The 26799-nt window shown below is 42.5% G+C and overlaps 1 protein-coding gene across 1 annotated transcript in view; it reads right to left on the minus strand.

Annotated features, from left to right (window-relative positions):
• The window catches only part of ARHGEF4 (Rho guanine nucleotide exchange factor 4), a 386988-nt gene that overhangs the window by 155133 nt on the left and 205056 nt on the right, over positions 1 to 26799 (minus strand). The window contains exon 6 of the mRNA XM_014599122.3: positions 22816 to 22945. Coding sequence (XP_014454608.3) covers positions 22816 to 22945 — 130 coding nt within the window. The remainder of the gene's footprint in view (positions 1 to 22815; positions 22946 to 26799) is intronic.

Below are 26799 nucleotides of genomic sequence, written 5' to 3' on the forward strand. Positions count from 1 at the left end.
TATGCACACAAAAGTATGCCTGATAGAGACTTGTTTGACAGACTGCACTGATGTACACTGCAGTAGAAAAGTCATGTCGTTACAAAATGTAATTCTTCACACTTCCACCCCTTTTTTTGTTTTACATTCTTAGGCATAGACAGGTTTTTCCTTCTAATACACATAAGTGCTTGCAGTACACCCCTGCAGTACAAGAAAAATCCTCGCTTTTCAGTGAATGTATACTAACATTGCTTACTGACCCAACCACAGCAAGAAAGGCCAGCTCTAAATATACGTGGTATGGATGCACTACTATATTTCCTTTTCTTCCGAAGCTTTCTATGCACTATTTCCAATGCTATGTATGCCTCTCTGCATGTGTCACATCTGAGTCAGGAACTTGGCTCATGCTCAGCTGAGGGCTTTTAGCATCCAGCATGGGAATGTTTCTTTGGAAATCAGAGAAAGCATCAAAAGCTTAATACAAAACACCTCCATCACTCATTACTGCAGAACATTCTCTGCAAATACGGGACCTCCTAGTGTTACTCCTCCCTGCGTATTTTTGTAAGGGCAGCCTTCAGTAGGAAAGAGACATCTGTAACACTAATTAAAAATTGCCACAAGGAAAATGTTTCCCTTATCAAAAACCTTCTTGTCTTGCTATTCCTCTCCTACTTAGCAATATGCATGTACAAGAAACCATTAAAACAAGAGCAGCCTTCACTTCATTTTCTTTTACCTTGAAACTGTACCATGAGACATTTTTATGATACTTGAACGCCCCAAGATAAAGCCAATAAAATATTGTTCTTTTCCCTGTCCAGCCTAAGGTAAAGTTGTTTTTTTTCATCCAAAGTTCATCTTAAATTAACTTTAAAAAGTACGTTCCAGTACCATAGTTTGGTAGCAAGCGCCATAACAGCACATTCAAATGGATTTAAACAATAACACTAGGTGTTTACCACAGCCCAGAAATGGGAATCAGAATGAAACTACATCTCTTAACAGGGGGGACTAGGGACAGACATTACACATAAACTGGTTTAAGTGACCAGAAACCATAGATTCATAGATGTTAGGGTCAGAAGGGACCTCAAGTAGGTCATCAAGTCCAACCTCTTGCCCTGGGTAGGAAAGAGCACTGGGGGTCAGACAACCCCAGCTTGGTGCTTGCCCAGTTTCCCCTTGAAGACCCCCAAGATAGGGGAGAGCACCACCTCCCTTGGAAGCCCATTCCAGATTCTGGCAACCCTTACCGTGAAGACGTTCTTTCTAATGTCCAACCTAAATCTGTTCTCCAACAATTTGTGGCCATTGTTCCTAGTTACTCTAGGGGATGCCCTAGTAAATAGAGCATCTTCTATTCCCTGCTGTCCTCCCCTGCTAGCATACCACATGCTAGCATACCACGTGCCTAGAGTCTGTGGGGCTGAGGCCCGTGCTGTGGGAGATGGGATCTGTTACAGGCTTAAACCAGTTTAAACCTGTAACAGAATAGAAATTCAGGACACATAAACCAGTTTCAAAATGGCTAAAACTGGTTTAAGATAAACCTAGTTGATTGTAGTATCAGACTTAACTGATTTGGGACAAGCCGGTTTATGCAATGTCTGCCCCAGACCCCTTCCTGGCTTAAGTTAAATGAGAGTCCCCCAACATCCCAGATGCTTTGCAGACCTGGGCTGGACTCTCTGCTCCAGAGAGCAGGGCTGGCCCTGCCCCTCTGCTCCCTAGCTGGAGCTCCGGTAGAGACTGCAGGCACAGGAGGGTCTGCCTGGCTTCCCCCTGCCCCACCCTTCCTCACTGCTCAAGCAGGGATCCCTCCCTCCTATTTCCCACAGAACTGACCTCAGTCCTACAGCTTCTAGGCATGTGGTATGCTAGCTAATGCTGAGAGGTGTCTGTGCGTGTGCATCTCTAATTTCACCGGGACAGGACAAAGGCAGACAGAACAGTGTCTGCTTGGGGCTTTTTGGAGCTAATCAACAGGTCAGCTGGTAATGTCCCTCTGTTTCTTCCTTGGAAAAAGCTGTTTAAGAAGAGCTTGAACTAATGAGAGAGGCTTTTGTTTTGTTGATGGGCTGCTAAATGCTGTATTATCAGCTCCCTGCTGGTTCCCTTGCCTGTCAGGTTTGCAGATAGTATGAAGAAGCAGGGAGAGGGAGATTGAAAAGCTCCTTATCAACAACAGTGCATGCACTGCACACAAGTAGTCCTCCCTCCCCCTCCCCACTTTGCCTCAGAAAGCTAGCTGGGGTCTAGGGGCTGACAACCTTCCTGAGCCTTGAGCAGCAAGCAGGGAAAAGCCTGGGACTGTACAGGCAGGGTGAGGGTTTAAACCCCTCCCTAATCAGAGGTCCTGCCCAGGCCTGGTCACCCCCCCCCCCCAGCTCAGCATTGTGGAAAGAAAGGGAGGACTGCTTTACTGCTGCCCGGCTTCTAGCTTAAGCCACTACAGGCATGTACCTGCATTTTCTCAGTCCAGAGGGAATGTCTGTGCACTTGCAAATTGGTTCAACCTAGGCAGGTTAAACTAACCTGCAAAGATTGAATCAATTCAGGCTTTTTGAAAGTCTGTCCCTAGCCTGGGGGAACAACTAAAAATTATGGTCCAAAGTGCTTCGTATTGCAGCAATGTTATGATATATCCAAAACAGATCATTAAAGAGCATATAGTGGAATAGAGATATTCTTAAATGCATATGCAGTTTCATTCTGTACCTTACAATCATCCTTTCGGCAATCTAAACTTTCACAGAGGAGAGGAAGAAAAAGAGAGAAAGGAAAACAGCCTAGCTGGTGCTGGTGATACAAGCTGTTCTCTTCTTTGCATAAATGACCTCTGCTATTCTACCTTTTGCTCCAGCTGAGACCTTTTACAAACCATGAACCTGGAGTCTTTCTGTTCAGTGTGCTAAATCAATGGCAATATTCCTATCATTATTCATCAAAAGAACCCTAAAATACAACAACTGTACAATTAACTTTTGTATCCCATTCTATTTCTGTGTCTGTTCCTTTCTCTGCTCACTTTTACAGCAACTTAGTTTTACTTATTTATTCATTTTGACATTTTTGATTGGGGGGGGGAGGGGGAAGGTTTCTATCATTTTTATTTTCCTTTCCAGGCTACCAATTGAAACCAATTAAGATTATGCCTACATATAGTAGTCTACAGATTGTTAACTGAAAAAAAAATGAACCTTTTTTTCCCCCCCAGAGCAGCGCTAAAAGCCTTATAATTTATGGGCATATTGTTACATATTTATGTGCATATCTATATATTACATTCACATTCCTCTATAAATGGATTATATTAACACACTTGCTAGATTAGAAATAAGATCCAGTTTACATATAATGGCCAAATATACAACAATCATCAAAACTGGCAAAATCAGCCCACAATTCTTGTACCTGCCCTTGTATGGAGAAAACTATATCCATGAATATAAATGACTATGAGAACAAACTGAATCACCCAATTACTAGGGAACACAACTGCCACAGATTAATTTCTAGAAGCCAGAACTAATACTTATGTCCTGCTAAGATTTTTCAAGCTACAAATTTTCCTAAAGCGAATCTTCTGAAGATATATATTTATATGTATGACGTGTGCCTGTGGTGTCTAACATTAAAAAAATGGAACAGCTCTTAAGGAATGAGAAAAGAATAATGTGATATTTAACTGTTACTGTTGATTCTCCTCCCTACCCAATTTTGGAAATTATGAAATAAATGTGTACAACTATAAATGAGGATGAATATGATGGGCACATGTGAACTTGCTCCATGGGAAAATTATGGAGAATATCTATTTTCTGTACATATTTCCTAAAGTTGAGCAATTTCTCAATCAGGCCCCAAAATTTATCCCAAACTCTCTCTTGAAACCTATTGCTGAAGTTCTCAACCTTTTCAGACTCAAGGCACCACTCATTTAACTGGATGCACCCCTACACAACTTCTGTGAATAGAGCGGCACCCCATTAAAGAACTAATTTATTTATTATAGTGCTTACCTCTTTGCAGAGGAGCTAGGCTCTAAGGTCAGGGCAACCAGATTCCCCCACACCCTAGTTAAGAATCAATGGTTTAGGGCTAAGTACAGACCATTAAAAAGCCCAAGGCTGAATCAAGTCAATCTTTGCAGGTTAGTCTAAGCTGTGCAGATTGAACTGATAATCAGGTAAGCAGTCATTCACTTTCGATTCAGGAAATGCAGCCACCGACAGTGACCCAGGCCAGAAGCCGGGGGTGCTACAGCACACCTCCCTGTTCAGCTGGAGCAGATAGCTTGAGCCAAGGCTAGTCCATCCACCCTGCTGTGGGGGGGGGAGGCAGATTGCAAAGGAGGTGCAAAGCATCCTGGGTTGCTGGGGAACTGTGAGAACTGGAATCTGGAGGGGATCTGGGACAGAAGTTCAGTAAACTGATTTAACCTAAATCAGTTACATCTGATACTACAGTCATCCGGGTTTATCTTAAATTGGTTTCAGCCATTTTGAAAGCAATTTATGTGCACTGAACTTCTGGGCTAGGGACAGAAGTTGTACATAAACTGGTGATCAGAAACAGGTTTAAACCTGTAACAGAACAGAAGTTCAGTGCACATAAACAAGTTTCAAAATGGCTGAAACTAGTTTAACATAAACCTGGTTGAATGTAGGATCAGACTTAACTGATTTAGGTCAAACTGGTTTTTGAAACTTCTGTCCCAGACCTCTTCCTGGTTCAAGTTAAATCAGAGTCCCCCAGCATCCCAGCATGCTTTGCAGCCCTGGGTTGTGCTGTGCTGTGCTGTCTGCTCCAGAGAACAGGGCTGGCCCTGCCCCTCTGCTCCCTAGCTGGAGCAGTGAGGGCTGGCTCACTGCCCCACACCCCCGCAGGCAAACCCCAGCTGGGGCCTGGGGCCAGGGAGGGGGGTTAAACTCACCTCCCCCTAAGTACAGAGCTTCCCTGCCCTCCTGGCTTTCTTAGTGCTGGCTGTGACTGTGGACTACAAATCCTAGAGGCACCTGGAAGTGGGAAAAGGAAGTGGTGAGCAACCCTGAAGAGTCCTGCTGCTGTGATTGTGGAATGCAAATCCCAGAGACCTCGGGGACAGCAGGAAGAGGAAGCAAACACACAACCAATGCTGGCTGTGCACCAGAGAGCCATGCTCTAGCACCCCCTGGCTTCTGGCTTGAGCCACTGCAGGCATGTGGCTGAATATCCTGAATCAAAAGTTCTGAATCTGTTCATCCTGAATCCGTTCATGCGCTTATTGGTTTAATCTTTGCAGCTTAGACGAGCCCGCAAAGACTGAATCAATTTAGCATCAGGCATTTTGACTGTCTGTACTTATTGTTGTGTTAGTGTTTTGAACCAGTTTCTGATCACTTATATCAGTTTGTGTGTAATTTCTGCCCCTAGGAATACAGCCTCTCATTCTTAGGTATGAAGAAGGGAACCAGTCTCAATAAAATAAGAACCAAACCTCTTTCCAGACCTGAAACCAATTCCAACAAGTTGTGTCAGGAGCTAAAATATGAGGATCAGCTTTTTGTTCACAGAAGTCAAAGGGGAAAAATACCATAAGGAAGACTGGCCCTGTGGTATTTTCTATCCAACTGAAAATATCATAAAGAAAATCCTGCCTGGGCAGGAGCTAAAGATGTGTTTGCTGAACATATTTTAAACATTGTCAACTACAAGTTCTAAACTCAGATTAAACACAGTCTGCTTTTTTTCTAAACTTAGTTAACCTGAACCACTGATTTAGTAAATACAATATTAGAACTAGGCACCCATTTGTTTTTGAAATTCCCAACGCAATACTGCAGAGCCAAGAGGTTTGGCTAAGTTTCTATAAAACACACACTATTACAGGCTTGACTGCTGAAATATTACATACCATACAAAATGCTCCCAACAGTAAGGAATAGAAGGGTATTCAGCACCTAACCAATCCTGACCTTATTTGTGCATGTGTTCAAATTCTAATGAGACAGGAACCAATCCCTAATAGCTGTCACATCCTAGCACATCCCCCCACTCTGAAAGACCACCGATATTACAAAAATTCATTGGCATGTGGTGCTGACACACAGGAGCTCACATACGCATTCTGAAGAATAAGGCACAATTTGGAAAGGGTGCATTCACTCTGGATTACAAAACTAACCACATTTCAGACTGAAGTACACTGTGAGCACCACCATTAACACAAGCTGCTAGGAACCAACAATTTCCGAGCTGTGATTTCAAAGGTGTCAGAACAACAGCACTGACATTTAAAATCAGTGTTGTGTTAAATAGCCTCTGTTTTTGAGTCATTCACTCAGATGAAAAACACACACACATCACAAAAATGCGTGCTCCATCTCCATTCCTCCCACCCTTTAAAGCAACCCCCCTCCAACCTCCCCTCCCCCACAAAAAACCCCATGAAGAGCTGCCTATTTGACTTCTTCAATCCAAAGGGAGATCTTGAGATGAGACACAATTTTCAGTTATTAAGCACGTGATTCAGTTCCTGTTGTAGCAACAGCAGTTTGTCTTTACTGGAAGAATATCCCCTCTTATTTATATGCCTCAAGCATAAATTATAGAGATAGATCTCTCTTTCTATATATATATTACATACACTTTTAAATGCTCCCATATCCAATCACTCCCCCTTTTATCACCTATGCTGTGTCCATTCTACTCTCACTTTCAGTAGTTCAGGAGGTCAAGACAAGAGCAACTTGAAAAGCAATGGCAAGAAGCCAAATAGCATATCAAAATTGCTACTAGAGACCCTTCTACCATTGCAGTAGCGTGGGCATTTGTCTAGTTACCTTGCCTCTTGCCAGTTTCCAGATCTGCCCTTTGTGATACCTCCTTATCTTATCGGCCAAAAGAAGGAAATCTACATTGTTCTGATGGCAACCTATGAGGACATAACTGCAATAGCACAGAACTCAGAATTAGCTAAGGGCCTAAGGCTTCACCTGGCTCCTCCAACTGGTTTTGCAGCCTCTGCTGCATTCCAGACTTACTTTAGCTTAGGTATGGGGAGCAGCATAGCAATGAGCTTAGAGGAAGCTCAAATATGTCCTCATGACCTGCCCTGTTGACATACTTGAAGGGGAACATCTCTGCCACAGGATGACTGGCTCTTAAAAGAAATATGGGCCTAGCCACCCACGCCCCATTTGGCTCCTTTCTAAGAGAAAATGAGCAAAAACATATGACAAGTGGATCACGTGATTAAATCAGGCCTTCTGGGGTGGAGATGACAGAGTAACCTGTGGCCAAGCCAAGGAAGAGGAATCAAAGCTTTAGTTAAAGGTCCAGCAATACAAAGGGATACAGACCTACATTTTCTATTCTTGTTTTGGTAATTAAACATGTGAATAAACAGGAATGTTTGCGCTGAAAAATGTATCCTTTAAAATATACTCACTGTGCAATGTAACCAAATAGGTTTACTGGGATAACTCAGTATTTGCTAGGATAACATTAATCACAATGAATTCAATTAGTGTTAATGCAGATGACATAAGTACTTCAATAGAGTTACCAGGCACAGTTCAGCATTGCTTAATGACTAGCATCATTCATTACAGAATTATATGAAAGTGTTAATTCTACAAGAGCTTACCTACTGGTCAGGAATTTAGCTTCCCTAGCCTTGTCATATCCCTATAAAATTCTGCCTGAAGAATTCAGGATGTTTCACAACCTGACCTCCCACATAAATTATCTGATACAAACAGTTGCATGCACAAAAAAAAAATCAAAGTTAATTTAACCCGGCTTTATCATTTAAATCCTGATTTTTCCCATATTTTAATTACTGTGATTAAATTGTTTGGAAAATTACTAAGAGCTACTTTAGCAGGTGGCTCACAGAGTAATCTAGGCAAAATATATTAAAAATAAACACATGTAGGGAGTTTGAGATGAGATAGTTGATGAATCCAAGTGAAACCTCCTAATTTACAATGTGCCAAGTCAAGCATGAAATATAATATCAACAGGCACTGGTATATACTTTAAGACACTAAATATTTTTTTTTGTCTCTGGAAACAGGCTGAAACACTTTGAACCTTCATCCCCTCTCATGTGACCTCCTAAACTACTGCTGACCACATGACCCTAGAGAAAAAGGGGTCAATAGAAGTATGTGTTGCAGTCTGTGAACACAGCTGCAGGCATCAGTGCTGGAAGAAAAGGAAAGATCCCTCAAAAAGGGAATTTCTTAGACCAAACAAGAAATATGCCAGCAGTTTGATGCAGCTCTCCTAAGGTATACTTAGTCAGTGAAAATAATGCAACAAATGTGGAAAGAAATGAATAGCTTGGCTTTCACAGATGTCGTTTTCTAACTGTGAAAAAAACCATAATGCTTTCTTTGAATTTAAAGGGCCATATTTTCAAAAAGTAATTGGTAGGAACACATTCAGTACCTTTGGTTGTGTTTGCATAAATCAAGGCTATATCTATGCAGATCTGAAAGCAGATGCACAGTTCATGCAAACAAACTACAACACATGACCAAACTCAGGGAAGATGAGTTTTTGAAACCACAGCAGTCTCCTTTGGATAAAATATTGCTTTTCAGTTATCCCCACCTTTCCATGCTCATTTGATCCTTCAAGACAGAGGACAAGTGTGTGAACCATCAATTCTAATAATAAGGGAGGGAGACAACTGACTATGTATCCACAAATAGATCAGGAAATCAAAAAGGCTTGCCCACAAGATTGATAATATCAGAATGAATATTCCAGCTTTGCAGCTGGATAATAACATTTGAACAAGTGAGAAGGAGAGGGCTTGAAAACTGGCTAAAAAGAGCACTGTGAAAACTGTCACTCAGGACACTTGCTTTATAGCCCCCACTTTCTACTTCATCTTTTTTGGCCAAGTTTTCCACATGTAATCTCTAAATTTGGGCCCCATAGGCTTTGGTGCCAAACTAAAATGTTGAGCATTCACAACTTCCATCAATTTCATTTGCAGCTCTGGACAATCTAAACTTTTGGAAATCAACCTTTATGTACTTCAAGGTGAGGCTAGTTTTGAACATTTGGATCTCAATCTCTCAGTCCCACACGGGCATTATGAGGTTTAATTAATTGATTCTTGTAAAATGCATTGATATCTTTGAACAGAAAGCTTTGTAGAAATGCAAAATGTTCTGCAACATTTCATATTCAGTGCTCCATCTCTGAGGTTACCTAATGCATCATATATTGACATTTCAACCTAAAATGCCAGGGACTGACATTAAAACCTAACAGAATGTACGTGAGCCTGTACAAAAAAAAAAAAATACAAACAATTCTTTGCACAGCCTTCCCAGCTGACATTTCTGTGCACATTTATAATGCTACTTTTTTTCTTCTTCTTCCAATACCAAGTTTAAGTCTATTCCCTTTTTAAAAATCATCCTTTATTACTGATCACACTGCAGAGAGATCTATATCTCAAATTGGAAAAAATACTACTTTTCATCATGTGAGATTATCAGTTTATGGTGCTGAGATATTAAAATGTCCCATCAGTCATACACAAATCTTGAGAGAACCCACTGAACACAAACCTATTTAAAGGAGCACTTATTTATTTTTAAATGTTGTCAACTCTACGTGGAACCCAACACAAGAGGCTAGATTCCATTTTTCTCTTGAAGATCTGCCCCACCCCACCTCTAAACTTGTCTGTTAAATCTGCCTGGGCCTCATTTGGTCTGAAGGTTTAGGAAGGATTATCCATCTCCAGGCACAGCAAGATCACTATAGACATATATCTTCTATGTTTTCAAATGGGAAAAAAACATTATTCCCAAGGTCCCTGGAAATGGGCAACCCAATTTTTAACTACCTACTGGGGAGCCCATCTTCCAAGCCTCAGTATCACCAGCCTTTTTAAGTCCAAAATGTGCTCTTGATGTTCATACACACTTTGTACTTATGCTTGTGCTTTATACCTGACATACAAGGTCCTGGGGTCCCCTTACCTACTGATTAAAATCCTATAAAATCCTCAGAAAGCCCTTGCCTTGAACCTCAGGTTATGTTCTAGTCATAGTAGGTCTTCTGCTTGGCCATCTGCTAATGGGATCATTTCCTAGGATTACCTGGGCATTTTTTTTCCTAACAAATTCCCCAACATTACAGGGACCCCAGACACTGGCAATGCCCTTGGTCTTTCCTACTCTCTTTTTGTGGTATATCATAGGTTTTGAAGTCTTTGGCTGCTTGTACGGAACAGCCTAAGCTTGTTGATGTGGGGATGGAGGGATGGTGCTTTCTGCCTTGTGGTGCATATAAAGTGGATAGAGTAGATATTCTAATGCAATGTTTTAGAACTAATTTTTATTATGCCTAAGTAGAGACAGTCAAAAATCCCAAGGCTGAATCGATACAATCTTCTCAGTTTAGTCTAAACTGCACAGATTGAACCAATAAGCAAGAGAACAGACATTCAATTTTGATTCCAGAAATGCAGCCATATGCCTGCAGTAGCCCAGGCCAGAAACCAGAGGGTGCTAGAACACACCTCCCTGGTCCACTGGAGCAGACAGCGTGGGCCAAGGCTAGCCCACCTACCTTGCAGGGGGGTGGGGAGTTAGGGGAGGTGCAAAGCATTCTGGGAGGCTGGGAGACTGTGAATTAACTAGCATCTGGAGAGGATCTGGGACAGAAATTTAATAACTGATTTAGGTTAAGCCAGTTTAAGTCTGATACTACATCCATCCAGGTTTATCTTAAACTAGTTTCAGCCATTTTGAAAGCAGTTTATGTGCACTGAACTCCTGTTGTGTTACAGATTTGAACTGGTTTCTGATCACTTATACTAGTTTGTGTGTAATTTCTGTCCCTAGCCTATTTGACTGCCTCTGATTGCAAGGAATGGGTCTCAATGACTCAGGTAGTCTTTTCCAGTCCTCTGTCCCTATGCAGACTTTTGATTGATTTTTTTCTATATGAGAATAATGCATATTGACTTCAGAATTCTTGAGAAGGCAGGGGAGTTTCAGGTTTTAGTGAATTGTTTTAATGAAACTATCATAATAGTTCAAACAGAATGGTGAAACCATTTTCAGTTTCTCACATTGAATCTTCAAACTGTTGTTATGCCTCACTACTTCTCCTACCTCTGTACTTCCTGCTGAACGCCTGTAGCGTCCACAAGATGGCATTGTGTCATATTGGCCTGCCACACAAAAATGTAGTGAAGATTATGCATAAAGAAAAGAGGCACTGAAATTAAAAACAGCAAAATCCTGATGCTATGTTCTGTTCACAACTGTTGATCTAATGTGATTAATTTTGAGACTAGTTTCCAAAGATAAATATGAAGATGGACCTTATACAAGGTCCTTAGACAATACAGTGCACTTGCACTCATATCAACAAGAAACTCCAAGAGAGCAACACAAGCATTTTACTAACAGGATGGCATCTCCAGTAGTGGACTACTTTCATAAAGCCCTTGGTAAACTGAGAGTATCTGCATCTAAAGCTAGTTATAGCACTTCACCTAAAATTCCTCCAAAGACTTCCCTCTGTTTGGTGACCCAGAGTAATCCCATTGGGTAAATGGCAGTCTCTGGCATGCTTAGAGGTATTTTTCCAAATTTGCTTAAAAGGAGAAACTAGTTTGCTGCAGACCTGCTAAAATCTTTTTAGGCAGCAACAGTCAGGCAATAAACATGACATCAAATGAACAGTTCAGCAGTCACTAACCATTAAAACCATTGCAAGCCTCTCTGTGCTACAATGACATCAATTGGGAATGATGGTCTTCCTCTCACATACACAGCTCATGCATACAAACTCTAAATATGCACAACAGTGGATTAGCAAATAAAATTACAAATGCAGACTGGTGAACAAGGGCAGTTGTTCGAAGTGTAAACATATATTAAAAATCTATAGAACTTAGAGACTTAAACCATGAACAAGAAAATAGAAACCCAGCAGTCAGCTCAAATAACTGTATTGCCTTCCCCTTGGTGTGCTGTAATGCAAATCCTCCTACCCCTCTTCTACTGCACAGCACTTCACTCAGACATTTCATAGAAGAAACAATACTCTATATTTTCACTTAAACAGAAGAAGTGCCAGCTGTGGAGATGAGTTCTAGATGTTAATATTTAAAAGAGAAAGACCATTCTCAAAGGTTTTTATGACAGCCTGTGAGCGGGGGAGACTCTAAGCAGAGCTTCCAGACCCTTTAAGAACCCATTTCTTGCCTATTGATTCAAGAAATGCTTCAAGGTTCTGCGTTGTTTTGCTTCAGTTGCAGGTCTGCAGAGGGACAGCTGGCAAGAATGAGCACCTCCTTGGCTATTTCTTACAACTAAGCAACCATGCCACCCACTTCCAACTTAAAGCATTTCTCTGGACAATCTAATTTTATTCCTCAAGGTCAACGTAATATCTTATAACAATAAAATAATTTTCTTACCAGTAGCTGAATGAAGACTCTCCAAGCTCCAGTACCTGGACAGGACACCTCTCATCCCACCACCACCGCACACTACCCCACTGCTGTCAGAATCTGAACCCGGCGAGAGCCCGGAGCTTCCACTGCTACTGCAATTTTCTCCACTGTGTGCCCCGCTGGACTCGCTGGGGCATTGCTGCGTCCTCATGCAGGCAGGTACAAGGGAGAGCCAGGGGGCTCTGCTGTGCTGGAGGAAAGAGGCTGAAGGGTCGATGGCTGTGCTCAGGGCAGTAGTACCTGGCACTGCTAAGGATTGAGCTGGATTCCTATCCTCCTCTCTGCTAGTCAGCTGCACGATGCAACCTGACATCATAGGGGTCCACTAAGGAGGCTCCCTTTGTGGCAGCTGAAAAGCCCTGAGCTGCAGTCTCCACAAGCAGATTTTTATTAAAGCCGATCTCAGAACGTTCAAAAACCAAGGGAGGGACAGAGCTTCCCCCTTCCAGTTTAACAGAATGGTGAGATTAAAAATAAATAGGAACAGCAGAATTTCATGCTTTAAAAAGACCCAAGTAAGAAAGACCTTGTGTTATCTGCTTCCCCTGAGGACACTCAGAAAGGACTTGCCATACAAACTAATAATATTTAGAACTGACTAGGGGTGCTGCTGCTCTCAAAACTATTTTTGTAAGTCCTTCAAACAAAAATTAAAAATGAAAAATAAGTTACCACAGTCAGAGAAGCAGACTGGCATCCAGCACAGCTGCAGCTGCAAATGTATGAGCTTTGTAAAACCATTTAACATCCACTCCCATAATGCATACATAACCAGGGTGGTCTCTCTGTTCAGCTGTGGGAGCACTTGTAAGAGAGCTCTGTCCAAGTTAAATGGCTTGGCTGAATTCTGTTTTTCAGTTAACTGAAGTGTTTAATATGCTCATTAGCTCCCAAAGTGCCCTGATAACTTTCCCCCAGCTCTTCTCTGTCAACTTATTTTCCTTCAAAAGGAGGCAGTTGTGTTCAGTTCAAAATGACTCTGAGGCATCAGCACAGGTTTCAGTACAAAGGAACTTTCAGCCCTGAACCTCTCCCACACCTATGAGAAGCCTGTTGTGAGGTGGCAGGTCTATGTAAACCCTTTTAAAAATCACTTAGACCTGCTCACATGGCTTGCACTCCAGCAGAGAGTGCACAAAAATTCTTATATCAGTGAGAGACAGGGATCTCACTTTTCATAGGGACAAAGTCACCTTCTCCTGAGAAAAAATAAAAAACGCATGAGTACTATATAGCAGGGACTTAAATTCTCCAACCTACAGGTCCAAGGGGAATATTTGATTACAGCTAGGCCTGATTTTTGTATTCAAGCACTTCAGTGATTATATTCCTGGTTAACATCAGAGTAACAACAGTCAAGCTTGCAGCCTGTTGTCCCTGCCTCAAAGACACCATGCGCTTCTGGCAGCTGAGGATGCCTTAAGCAGCATAGTTTTTATATAATGATTAAATTAATCCAGATAAAACACCATTGCAATCTGAGGTCAGAATCTGCACCCAAAACTCCATGTTTTGCAGCTGCCAGGGTACTTCCAGTGAAAATGTTCAGGGAATTCCTGTTAATCTACTGCTCTTTTCTCCCCAGGAGAGAAAGAAAAATCTCAAGTATATACAGCTTCCTGACTGATATTAGTAATGGACATGCCACTCAGCTAGTCAAGAGCTTTAAAATGGCATGGACCCAAACATTAAAACAAAAGTAACAAACCTCTAACTAAATGGGAGAACTGCAATATCTGCTGCATCATACTCCCATTAGTAGGGTGGCAACATGTGTCTCCAGAAGTGCTCCTGTTTCACCCCCATTTTCAATGTTTCTTATTGGATTAGGATGAAAATGGGGAATTTGGTTTAGCAAACCTTTAAACAGCTAACTGCTCCCCTCCAAGCCCTGATGAACCAAGGCAAGGTGTTGACTAATGGCCTGAGAATAGATGGCAGATTGAGAAAGTCCTGAGTTCAAAGTCTCATTATTGGTGCTGACTGACAGAGGGTGGATGAGTAATTTCACCTCTTGTCTGTGTTTCTAGATGTAAAATGGGGTAATACTTACCCTCCCTAACCATCCAAAGATGGCTGTTAAGAATGAGTGAATCTTTATAAAATGCTGTGAAGCTGACAAAAATACTCTATCCTTTGATTACACCCAGAGTCCTATGTAAGCACATATTGCATTCTGCAAAAACCTGGGATGCGTTCTCTAAAGCCAGATTTTTTCCCTAATATCCCAGTGAAGAATCCAAAAGGGGATAATCCTTAAGACATCTGATCCTTCTTGCTGAAGAAGGATGTCAGTTACAATGGTGATGTACAGAGTTATAAAAATTTGTCACTTCATTTACTCTGCATTATGCGTCAGATTTTTGAGGAATCTGTCTGTAAATTGCGATTTTGTGCCTTTGTTCAGATACAGAAAGTTGTCATGAACACAGTACAAATCAGTTCTAAACCAGTCAGAAACTAATAGATTATTCAGCTATATAATATAGACACTGATCTGATATGTTCAACAGGGCTAGGTACAGACAGTCAAAGAGCCCGAGGCTGAATTGATTCAATTTTTGCAGATTAGTCTAAACTGCACAGATTAAACTGAAACAGAATTGAACAGACATTTGCCTTTGACTCAGGAAATGCAGCTACATGCTGGCAGTAGCCCAGGCTAGAAGCCACGGAGGCCATCATAGAGGACATCCCGGTTTTGTGCTACTCTGTCCTCTACTGACACGAAACCCGACACCTTTATGTCCCCTGTTTCTCTTCAAGAGAAAAATGGGACATAAAGGCGTCCAGTTTCATATCAACAGAGGACAACGGGTCTGTCCTCTATGATGGCCACCCTAGAGCACAGGTCTCTGGCTGTGTGTTCACTACTTGTTTCTGCTGCCCCTTAGGTCTCTGGGATTTGCAGTCCAGACTTACACCAGCAGAACTCTGCAGGGTTGCTCATCACTTCCTCTGCTTGCTTCCAGGTGCCTCTGGAATTTTTAGTCCACAGTTGCAGCCAGCAGTAAGTTTCAGCAGGAGAAGGGGTTCTCCCTGGCTCCAGCCCCCATCTGGAGTTTGCCTGGGGCGGGGCAGTAGTCCTCCCCCCTGCAGACTGGACTACATCCCCAGCTGGATTTGCCCTCCCCCACCCACTCCCTTGTCAGCCTGCCCTCACTGCTCCAGCTAGGGAGTAGAGGGGCAGGGCCAGCCCTGCTCTCTGGAGTAGACAGCCCAGCCCAGCCCAGAGCTGGAAAGCATGCTGCGGGGCTCTGATTTAACTTGAACCAGGAAGGGGTCTGGGACAGAAGTTTCAAAAACCAGTTTGACCCAAATCAGTTAAGTTTGATACCACATTCAACCAGGTTTATCTTAAACCAGTTTTGGACGTTTTGTAAATGGATTATGTGCACTAAGCTTCTGTTCTGTTACAGGTTTAAGCCAGTTTCTGATCACTTAAATCAATTTATGTGTAACTTCTGTCCCTAGCCTATAGCTCTAAGGCCAAGCTATTTTAACACAGATCATCTAAAATTATATCTAGGCACATATCTTGATTTTCAAAAGTTCTAATAAATTCGACTGAAATTAGTGGTAGCTCTTCTGAGGGAAAAAATAACAAGTCCTAAATACACAGCTAGGAGCCTAACTTTAAGTATCAAGTCTTGAAAGTTTCAGGTTTGGTATTTCTAAGTATGACATGTAAAGCCACAGAACTCCATGCTCACTGTCTCTTACTTTGGCATGGAAATGACCTTGATCCTGCCTCAGTATCTATCCAGGGGTAAGAGATTATTTTCCTGTGACAATTCTGTTCCACTGAAACTTTCTCAAATAGAAAATCCTTTGTGTTCCATCACTCCTTGTTATTACAAAGCATTTAATAATGTTCAGCCAATCCGACTGTTCAAACATTTCAAAGCCACTTCATCAGAATGAGCCTCTTGCAGTAGCAGCAATAATATTCTTCCATTGTGACCAGTGATGAAGGAATTTATTCAATTACCTATTAAATGTAGAGATTTAATGGGAAACCAAAAACACCTGTGGTTTTTTCATATTATATTTCCTGTTCCCGCGATATCTCTTAATATAGAAATGCCACTATGTTTTAGATTGCATTCTTTTTAATATAATATGATAAACAGAGAAATACTATAAAGGATGGCTACAGAAATGACACTAGAAAACCTAACTTCAAGGATTGTGTTTCCTCATGGGAGAGATGCCATCTACCAGCACATCTCCAGCAGCATTTTTTCCTGTTTTGGACTGTTTTTTCCGTGCAACGAGATGGAGGAGTTGGAAAGCAGAAGAGATTACTATGTTTAATTATTTGTACTGCAGTAATGGCTCTCAGTTCTAGTTACAGATCAGTGTTCCACTGTGCTACACACAACAAAGAACAAAAAGCCCCTTCCTGCTCTGGAAAGCTAAATCATAAACATCTGCTGGATTCCCCTATTATAGTCCATAGTGTGAGAATTTGAAAAACAATGTTTTGGGGAAGAGATAAACAGTTTTCTAGGAACTTTTCTAGTTGGGGGGCGGGGGTTGGTATTTTTTCAAATAAAGATGACAAAAAAAGTTTTATAAATATGCAAAAATCTTTTCATCTAAGTAGCTGGCTCACATACTCCCATCTAAACCTTCTTGGAGACATGCTCATTGATATTATGCAACAGTCACCAACTAGCATAGCTTTCAGTGTATGATATATGTTGCAATCTTTGGGAAAGTGCACACTGCCAGAAACCCTGGACAGAGTAAACATTTGTGGTCATGATTAGATGCACTATGTCAATCCTAAATCCATTTAATCTTTCTGTGACTTATAGAGAGAGTGCAAAATACCGCTGACATTGTGATTAGCTTTCAACCAGTTAAGCTCCACTCTACCTCCATGGTATACAGAGGATGGAATTCACATTTCATGCCCCTGCTGTAGCTTAAAAAGGAACCATGTGAAAACTCACATGCTGCCACTTGTGTTCTATAGCATGTGTCTCAACATCCACTTTGTCCTTCAAGAAGAAAAATTATAGAATCATATGAATAAATGGCTCATCTTGCAAGTTAGGCAAATTACAGGACTGCTAAATATGTATAAGGTATAATGAAATCCTCTTATTGAGCTATCATAATATTTTCCCCTCATATTGTTTTTTCTTGCAGTTGACAAACATCTTCACATTTGCTGTTGCCAAACATGAACAGCCCATCCATAGTTGGAAAAACAGGATGCAACTCAGCCATACACTATGTAAACAAATAATCCCTTTACAGATGAAAAGGACTCTTGACTATACCAATAAGGACGTTCACTCATAAAATTACTAGCTCTGCTTATACTTATGCTATTTCAATCAAACTTCAGTTACTTAATTTATACCGACTACCCCAAAGACTGAAACAAACTGTGTGCAGTGAATTACTCTAAGTTACCCCAGAAACTTAAAGGTGAGGAGAAAAGCTCGGGGAGAGCACGGTCCATGAAGAGAGTGCTGCTGATCATATGCCAGATAGATGGTACAATGAAAAGGATCAATTGATAACATTAGAGCCTTAAAGGAATAAGGAAGTGGAGTGAGAGATGAGTCAGTTGACAGGGAAGTGAATGCACTTTGCCATTGGTCTCAGCTGAGGTCCATAAACTGTGCTCTCAAAGAAGGTTTCAGTTTAGATGGGAACCTGAATTTTGTTCTCAGGCCTCAGAGAAGCTGCCATGTTTTTATCTTTTATCTGCCATGGGAGGACACACAGAAGGCTCAAGCAGAAACAGAGCCCAAACCATAAATGTTTTATGGATTAAAAGCTGTATCTTGAATTGTGGCAGGCAGTTGATACACAGCAGTGAAGCCAGGATTTTTTCCCAAATCTCCTACCTGGTGATGCAAACTAGAATTGCTGGGGACCTATTGTCTTGGCACACAGGTATTCAGTAACATTTCATTTGTACAATGAATGCAACAGTTATAAATACCAAAGATGACATCACTTCAGTCAAGAAAAACTTTAAAAGTATATTAAAAAGATCTGGTAAACCATCACATTAGATTTTGTTAAACAGCCCACAGCTTTGACAAAAGCAGCAATTACACAAGCAAAGCCATGTAAGAGTAGAAACGCACATACTGTTATATCACAACTGCCTCATGGACATTCTTGATCTTAACATTCAATTGTATGTCTGGAGCAATGCCCAGTTGAGTTACCTAGCCTTCTTACTGGATATAGAAAATATCAAACCAGCATAAAATATTCCATACAAACACTTGCACATGTTCACACAAAGTACTCAGAATACATGATCACTGAGACAGTAATAGTAGGGGGGGAAAAAATCACTGTAATGCTTCCCTTTATTAATACCTTCTAGAATTATTTTGCTGATGTGAAAAGGGTTTTATTGTTGCACTTCATTCTACCATGCTGAAGCTTCAAGAGAATTTCCTAAAGTTTAGGTTTAAGCCACAACACTGAACATTCAGTTGTATTCACTGTAGATCTCAGACTCTTTTGCACTTCCCCTAAGAAGCAGTTTAATAGGCCCTTTTGTGGGAAACTATCTAAACACCCAGGGCACCACCTATTGGTCAGCCCACATTTATTTTCCATTTTCCCAAAAAGGCTTTTTTCTTTCTTTTTTTTTTTAACTATTTCAATTGAAACAATTCCCCAGTGGGAGTATGATGAGGTCAGAGTTCTTCAAGTCAACTATGCTCAGAACATTAGTATTTATTTCTATTGTATCAGTGCCCAGGGATCCCAAACAGAGATTTAAACTCCATAGTTCAGGGCTCTGTAGACATAAACTCAAAAATGGTCCTTGCCTCTGAGTGCTCACAGAGTCCTAGTTTTAAACAATAAGCAACCACCAAACAAACCAAACAGGGTGGAGGGAGTTACAATGATGTCAGTGGGCATGTCTATACATGTGCTTTACTGCTCAGTAGACAAATTTACTGCACAGTAAAGTGTCACCATCTACATGTGTGCAGCAACTGGGCCAGTGTAAAGTAATTTAAAGTGCCATTGGATAGTCCTGTCAAACACAGGTACTACCCAATGGCAGAGTAAATTACTTTGCTTAAATACATGTGTAGATGGTGATGTCGGGATTAGTTTGGTCTGGTTCAAATTGCACCGGAGTTTATCAGTCATATTAATTGCATGTGTAGATGCACCCAGTAGTTCCAGGAAGCAGTGGTGAGCTGCAGGCATCTTGGCCAAAGCGGGATTTCAAAGCTGTTGCTTTGTGAGATGAATTGGAGGATACTTCCCAAGCATAAGGGTCAACATGGGAGAAATCATATGGTATTCATGGGGAAAAAGCACACAAGTAGGCAATCAAAGCAACAGCTGTTGGCAGAGCAAAGCAGGGGGTTGACATTGTGATAAATAATTTGTCTTCTTACCTCTAGGACTACTCAGCAGCTCCAGTATATGAATTTTATGAACCACCCTGAAGCAAATCCCTTTTAAGTCTAATGTTCAGAATACTCTGTTTAGGTAGACAATCAGTGCAGATGTATGTCATCCTCTGTATTTTCAATACAATTTAACCAGATGACTATATTGCTGAAATCAGGGATATTTACAGTGGCACATGTAGGTTTTGTTCCCAACTCCTTTCAATAGGTGTTTAACTGTCAAATGTGCCTTTGATAATCTTCAAAATGTTCTTTCTTCATCCCACACTGAAATCATCTGATAGAGTGTTCAGCACTGTTTGTACAGATGCTGTTCTAAGGACAACACAGAAATCTAGCAAAGATACATTTCACTGTTTAATAATTTGTAGAGCTTGCATTTTCATTTTAAAAAGTGTCAGTCACTGAAAATAAAGTAGACATCCTAGATCTCATGCATATTCTTAATGAAAACATCACGTATCCTTCTTCAAAATAATTTCTTTCAAGTATAAGGGACTTTTGCCCCCGGAGGCTAATTTAGCAGTTTTAATGCTTAATTAGCAACTTAGAGGAATCTTACAATACCTACCCCAGTGCTCTCCAGATAGTATTCACAAGAGAGTCTGTTTTGTCTGCAGGAACCTAATTCAAAAATGTGGCTTAGATGAGATCCTCTTAAGCTATTTGGAGTTCCCACAGGACAGTAGAACTACTACCAACGTGAAGTCTTACAGCACATTCTTGTTAATCTGTTTCTATCAGTTGCAGCAAAGTTATTGTACATTCTCACCACCTGCAATAAGGGATGCTTGTAATGAACTGGTGACAAAGTGAATTCTGTCTCTTAACATCATGTCATAATAAAGCCAATCTTGTCCTGATACGCCCTTCTCACAGAAAACCCATAGAGAGGATTCTATGGGTCCTCTGATACAGGTTGCAGCTTGAGAAGACTGCATGGTCTCTAAATCACACACATTCATATGGGAAGCACAGCACAAGTTTATTATTGCCCAGCCCATGGCTGAGCTCTCCCCTCCTCTGCCTCCTGGGGTTCTCCTTCCTGTAGCAGCAAGACTTATCAGTTACAAAACTGCTCCTCATCTGTTATCTTCTTAGCTGCACACTATTCCCCTAACTTTCAGTAGAGAATCACTGGAGTTAATAACACTTGTGGCAGCCTCACCTCCTGTGTAGATTTCTCCTACAAAGGCTTTTGTATTAGGATGGACCATGCTACAAAGAGGCAAAAATGTACATCCCAGTGTTTCTCTCCTTACACATGCAACCTAATAAACCCAAAGAGCCTCATCAGTGTTTAGGGTAAAGGAAGGAATGCTTGCATGCTGAAGATGCTGCATGAATCCCAGCCTTCCTATCTTCTGAATTTCTCTGCTGCTTTGGATATTTCTGATGGCAAAAAGGAACAAAAGCAACCTGTTTATTTCAGTGATTATCAGTCTCCAAGTGTAACAGTCACTTCCAGCGTCCTTGGGCTGTAGTTCTGGACATACACAAAGTGCTGGTATGGCCTCTAACTTGAAAGGACAGACTGACCAGTGATAAAGGCTCTAGACTAGAACCTGGGTTCCACTTGCTGTCCTACTACAGACTTCCTGGGTGACTTCTGGCAAGTGTCAGCGCTTCCATTCCCCAGTTGTAAAATGGGGATCAGAGCACTCTCTGACTTGACAGGGGAATTGAGACTTTGAATCACTTTAGTCCTACAGCAATAAGGGCTATCTCAGCATTTAATGCTTTTTGGGGTTCCTCCTTGCCTTCTTTTTGAAGTGGCAGTAATTAACAAAACTCTTGCTTTGCTGCTGCCACTGGTTTGGCCTCATAGATAAGCAATGCCATTTTCACCTACAAGCATAATACTCAACCCCAGTTACTGCCCAGTAGGGCTGAGGTGTACTCATCATATGCAAGTTAAGTGAGCACTCAGATTACACTGGCAGGGAAATGCAGGTTTATCATACCACATCAGATCACCTGTTTGAGTACAATGCCTCCACCTACATCCAAAACATGATAAAAAGCCTCCACAATGAACCCAACCAATCTGTAGATGGCAGACAAACTCCTTCTTAGTCCACACAGATGGTGAACTTAAATCTTGAAGTGAGAAATTTCGTTCCATGTAGTTTTTGCTCATAAGAGCTTTTAAGCGTTAAGGATGCATTTAATCCTTCCAGTCTACTGACAGGATCTCAATTTAGTGTGTTGCTATAAATAAGGCCTAGGAAAAAGCTGAGACCATTGTAAACTCTTCTCCCTTTATTGGGGGTCTTACACTGCATGCAATGTTAGAGCCTTTGAGAGTTTAACCTGTACTAAGCCCTTATATCTAAAGGAAATGAAGAAGGGGGCAGAGGAGTAATATGGTCTAGTGGGGAACGAAAGGAACTCTGAGCCAGGAGATCTGGGCTCTATTGCATCTATCTGCAGCACAGCAGCAGTATGTCTCAGCCTGGGTGTTTGCAAGCCTACCCTACCTACCTGCCACCAGCCAGACTCCAAACTCTGCAATGCGCCTGTGAGGTTACTCCAGAACATCCTGTAACTGCTCTGAAGGCCTGTCCCTGGCATGCTTGAATAACCATGAAGGATGTCCCAGGAAGCCTCACTGGCACATTTCTAGGTTTGGAGTGTGCTAGCAGAAGCAAGATGGACAGGACACAATGCTGCTGTAGAATAGGCATGACAACGTGACACTAGGCGAACCACCACACCTGCCTGAGTGCCACCTCCTCCAGCTATAAAACAGCCCCTTTCAGAAAATGCTTTAATATCCTATGAGTAAAATTATACTATATATTGCATTTGTTACTATTTATAGAGCAGAGCGGGATGCTATTGCTATGCATACTCCATACTGTAGAAGAGAGAAACAAATTCTCACACAACAGGTGTCATAGTAAGAAGCTGAGTACACACCAGGAAATGAGATGCGTCGTTTCCAGCCCACGCAATCTAAGCCTGTCGGGGTGCTCTGCGAAAATGGATGCAACTTAAGGGGAAGAATGTCAAAGGCAACAGCAGAAGCGATGGCCAAACTCATTCTAGCCTGCAAGAGAAAAGGAAAACACAGGAGATAGATATTATGCTTAGATGCCTTCGAGTACAAATTAATGGTTTCATCCTGAAATGTTTCTTTCCAGCTGTAATGCTTGTTAGCGTTATCCCAAAGTAAGTGTCTGCATAATCAGATTCTTTAGGACAGGGGGTAGGGGAGGGGCCAGCCTATCCTATCAAAATAAGGCTTTTCTCTCAGATAGTGATGAAGAGAGCAAAGCTTCAAGGTAAGGGGATGGAAGAAGAGGTTATAAGAGCCATAACTCCTGGCACATGCATAGACAGCATGTTCATAGGTACTATTATCATCCTCAACTTGCATCTGTTTTGCTATAGAGACGTATTAAGTTATTTCCCTTCCTTGAAGCACACTCTGTGGGGGCAGGAAAACACAATACATTTCTTTGGAAAATTACATACCAGGTAGACAATTATAAAACATGGACTCATTCTTTCCATTAAATTGTTGCTCAGTAAGTCTTGAGTATGGATCATTTCACCAGTGGGAGGGAAAACAAAACTCTCTCATGGACAAAAATAGGAGGATATTCACAAAAGAAAAAGGCACTTTTCACTTGTGGGGAAAAAACCCCCCTAAAAATCTGAAATGAAAATTAATGTGTTTGGGTTTTGACTATTACATCCCAACCATATTTTTTTAGTCAATTTTGCCATAACAAGATATATCTGGCCCACTTCATCTGCTGGCTTGGAACAGGAACTAGTGTGAACTCAGCAGTGGAAATAGGGATTTTACTGTCCTCTATAGTGTGTGGGCACGTTTCTTTTTTTAGGGTCTTCTGAGCACATCTTAACCAACTACTTCCCTGTAATTACAGTGGCAGGTGATTGGCAGTTCCCTCATCTCCCCTGCTTTTCCCTATGGTAGGCTATAGGACAGTGGTTTTCAAACTGTGTTCTGTGGAAGCCTAAGGTTCCACAATAGGTCATCAGGCGGTCTGCAAAGATAAGAAAGAAACAGCCTAATGCTACTGCTGTGAACTGTCTTGAATTAAGTGTGAAACAGCATTGGCAGTTATCAAGAGATAGGGCAAGCTATTTGAACCATCAGGACAGGGAAATATCCTTCAAGAGCAAGACTTTTCTGTCCACTTAAAAGCAACAACAGCTCTTGTCCCATTCCAGAATAGGAATGCTGCATACCAAGCATCTCTCAATTAGCTCTTCAGAGAATGGGATGACATGTGAGATGTTAAAGGTGGGTATAACAATGTACAAGTACAGATCAGGCACAGCTAGGAACAATATTGCACATGATCAAAGACATCCAAATTTGGTGTGGAACTACTTGGTGAAACATGAGGCAGATGTGTTTTTACTGCTTTCCCCTGCCCATCTCATGTTATTACTGTTGCTTATCTACCCCCCACTTCTCATGCCTGGCAGCCACACAGACTATTAGTGACTACAAACTTAAGAGAAGTTAGTCTGAAAGAAAAGTAAGGTTGGCTTTCATGGGTATAATCTCACCACCATTACTGTTCCCTTCTTTTATTTCAAGTTTTCCACAGATATAACATCCTTATCCTCCAATCAAGCAAGGGTCAGGGGTATTTGGGTCCAATATTCAAACCAGGATCTGTCCCGCTTTCTATTCACCTATGCTCTGTCATCAACAGCCTATTCATTGCTTCAGAGATTATCATCCACCGGCCTGTAAAGCAGCCAGAAGTGCCACCCAGACTTGCCTTCTGCAAAAAGGCTCCTTCAGGAAAGCTGTCTCTCAGCAAAATAATCTCAGTCTTCTAAAAGGAAAAGCAAACCCACCCTATATGCTGTTTGGGGAGCTGAAATGATGTTATTCAATTCTTGCTCCTAGGGTTTACTGTACTGTAATAAGGAGAACACAGCCAATGTTTTGGCACAAATTGCTCTCTCCAGAGTGATAGCATAAACCCTGTGCAAATTAACCTAAGCAACACCTGTTTGTCTATAAAACAACAAAGAAGCCCCAGCGGGGGCAGACTCTCTCCCAGTAATGACACGGCCAGGCAAAACAGGCAAAGCATAAAAATGCATCCAGAAAATACCAAGGGTGAAGTCTAAGTTATTTTCCTGGAACAGAAGAAGGCATTATTCTTCTCTTGAAACTAAGAAATGTGTTGATATATGATGCAGTCTCACTACCGCGACAAGAGAATTTCTGGCTGCCCGCTGGTAAATTGTAAAAGAGGTTTCAGCTTTGGCTATTTCTATGCCCACAAGCACAGCATACCCTGCCTCCTCGGAGTTCTAGGTCTGGGAGAAGAATGTTTCTACTTTCCTGTCTTTTCTTTCTTAAGGTGTACAAAAAAGGAGGGGGGATCGTACCTCATCAAAACTCTAATCCAAAGTACCTTGGTTATCTCCCCAGACCAGATCCAGTATGCTGTAATTACAGATCTTAATAGAAGGTAACCTCTTTATGTTAAGAGAGATGTGTCCTCTTTAGGATGGGGAATGGCATGTTTTTTGCTGTGGACAAACAAAACAACTATACCAATTTAAAAAGAAAAAATGGGCTTATCGTTTGTGAGCATCGGGGATCCGGGTTTTCAGTTTCCCACAGAAAAACAAAGGAAACCACGGATTTCCTGCCTTCACCAGAAAAAAAACAGATTTCCCTTTTAGCAGAGATACCCGTGGATTTCCCGCTTTTGCAAAGAGCTCTGTAGACTGGCAGAGTTCCCGCCTGCAAGAGCTAATTGCAAAAAGGGTGGGAAACCCCCAGCCCTGCCCCGAGGGGGAGGGAGAAGGGGAAAGGGCAGGCAGGGCCTGAGGGTTTCACTCAGCCAAGGCTTGGCTCAGGCTCACTCTTTTTTCCTGGAGCCTAAGATAAGTGGGGCTTGCAGAGGGCTGGGGGTTCCCTCAGGCAGGGCTGGAAGGTTGTGGGTTATGGCTGGGGGGCACCGGCAGGGCTGGAAGAGGCCCCTGGGTGGTAGGTGTGGGTATGGGTGACTGCCAGGGATGTGGAAAGAGCCAGCAGGTCAAGTGGGGGGCAGGGCATAGGTGTGTGGCTGGGGGCTGAGGGAACAGGGAGATGTTGGGGGCAGCCCCAAATGGAGTGCCTGCCTGGCCGGCAGCACATGGACCAGGAGGAGAGTGCTATCAGCCCTCCAGGGAAGCTGCAAAGGGAAGCGTGGAGCCCACTCAGGCTAATAGCATGCCACTCCCGGTCCATGTGCCGCTGGCCAGGTGGGCACTCCACGTGGGGAGGGAAGCAGGACAGCAGGGAAGAGCAGAGCCACAGGGAGAAGCTGTTTGTTGCTGTGAGTTTCACCCTGCTATCCTCCCCCGGGGCCTCCGCAGCCCAGTGGGCGCAACCCGGCGCAGCAGGAAGCAGTGGCGCCATGCAGAGAAGCTGCTCACCGCTGCAAGCTTCACCTATGTGCGGGCCTGCAGTGAGAGCAGCAGTGTGAGGCTGCACCTCTCAAAGCAACGGCACGGCACGCACATGGGGTGCGTTGCCAGGGCAGTGTGGAGCTCACAGTGGCGAGCAGCATCTCCGAGCTGCTCCACTCTTCCCTGCCATTTCAGGTCATGCCCGCTAGGCTGCAGAGGTCCCTGGGCAGGGCACCAGGAAGGGAGCCCACAGCCCGTGCCTGCCCCATGCACAGATCTGGGGGGCATGGGCCCCCCCAGCGCTTCCCCCCCCCCGCAGCAGGAAGCAAGGGGGAGTGGGAGCAGGGGGATATGGACCCAGGTCCATAGCCCTGGCAGCTGGGAGACTTCTCCTGAAGGGCTGGGGAACCAGGGACTGGTGAGGGGTGAGGGGCACCAGGAAGGCTGGGGTGGGGGGGAGGGAGTGAAAGGCACGAGCAGGGCCAGTGGGGCTGTGGGGAGCCT

Source organism: Alligator mississippiensis, chromosome 7 (assembly GCF_030867095.1).
Source record: "Alligator mississippiensis isolate rAllMis1 chromosome 7, rAllMis1, whole genome shotgun sequence".
NCBI lineage: Eukaryota > Metazoa > Chordata > Crocodylia > Alligatoridae > Alligator > Alligator mississippiensis.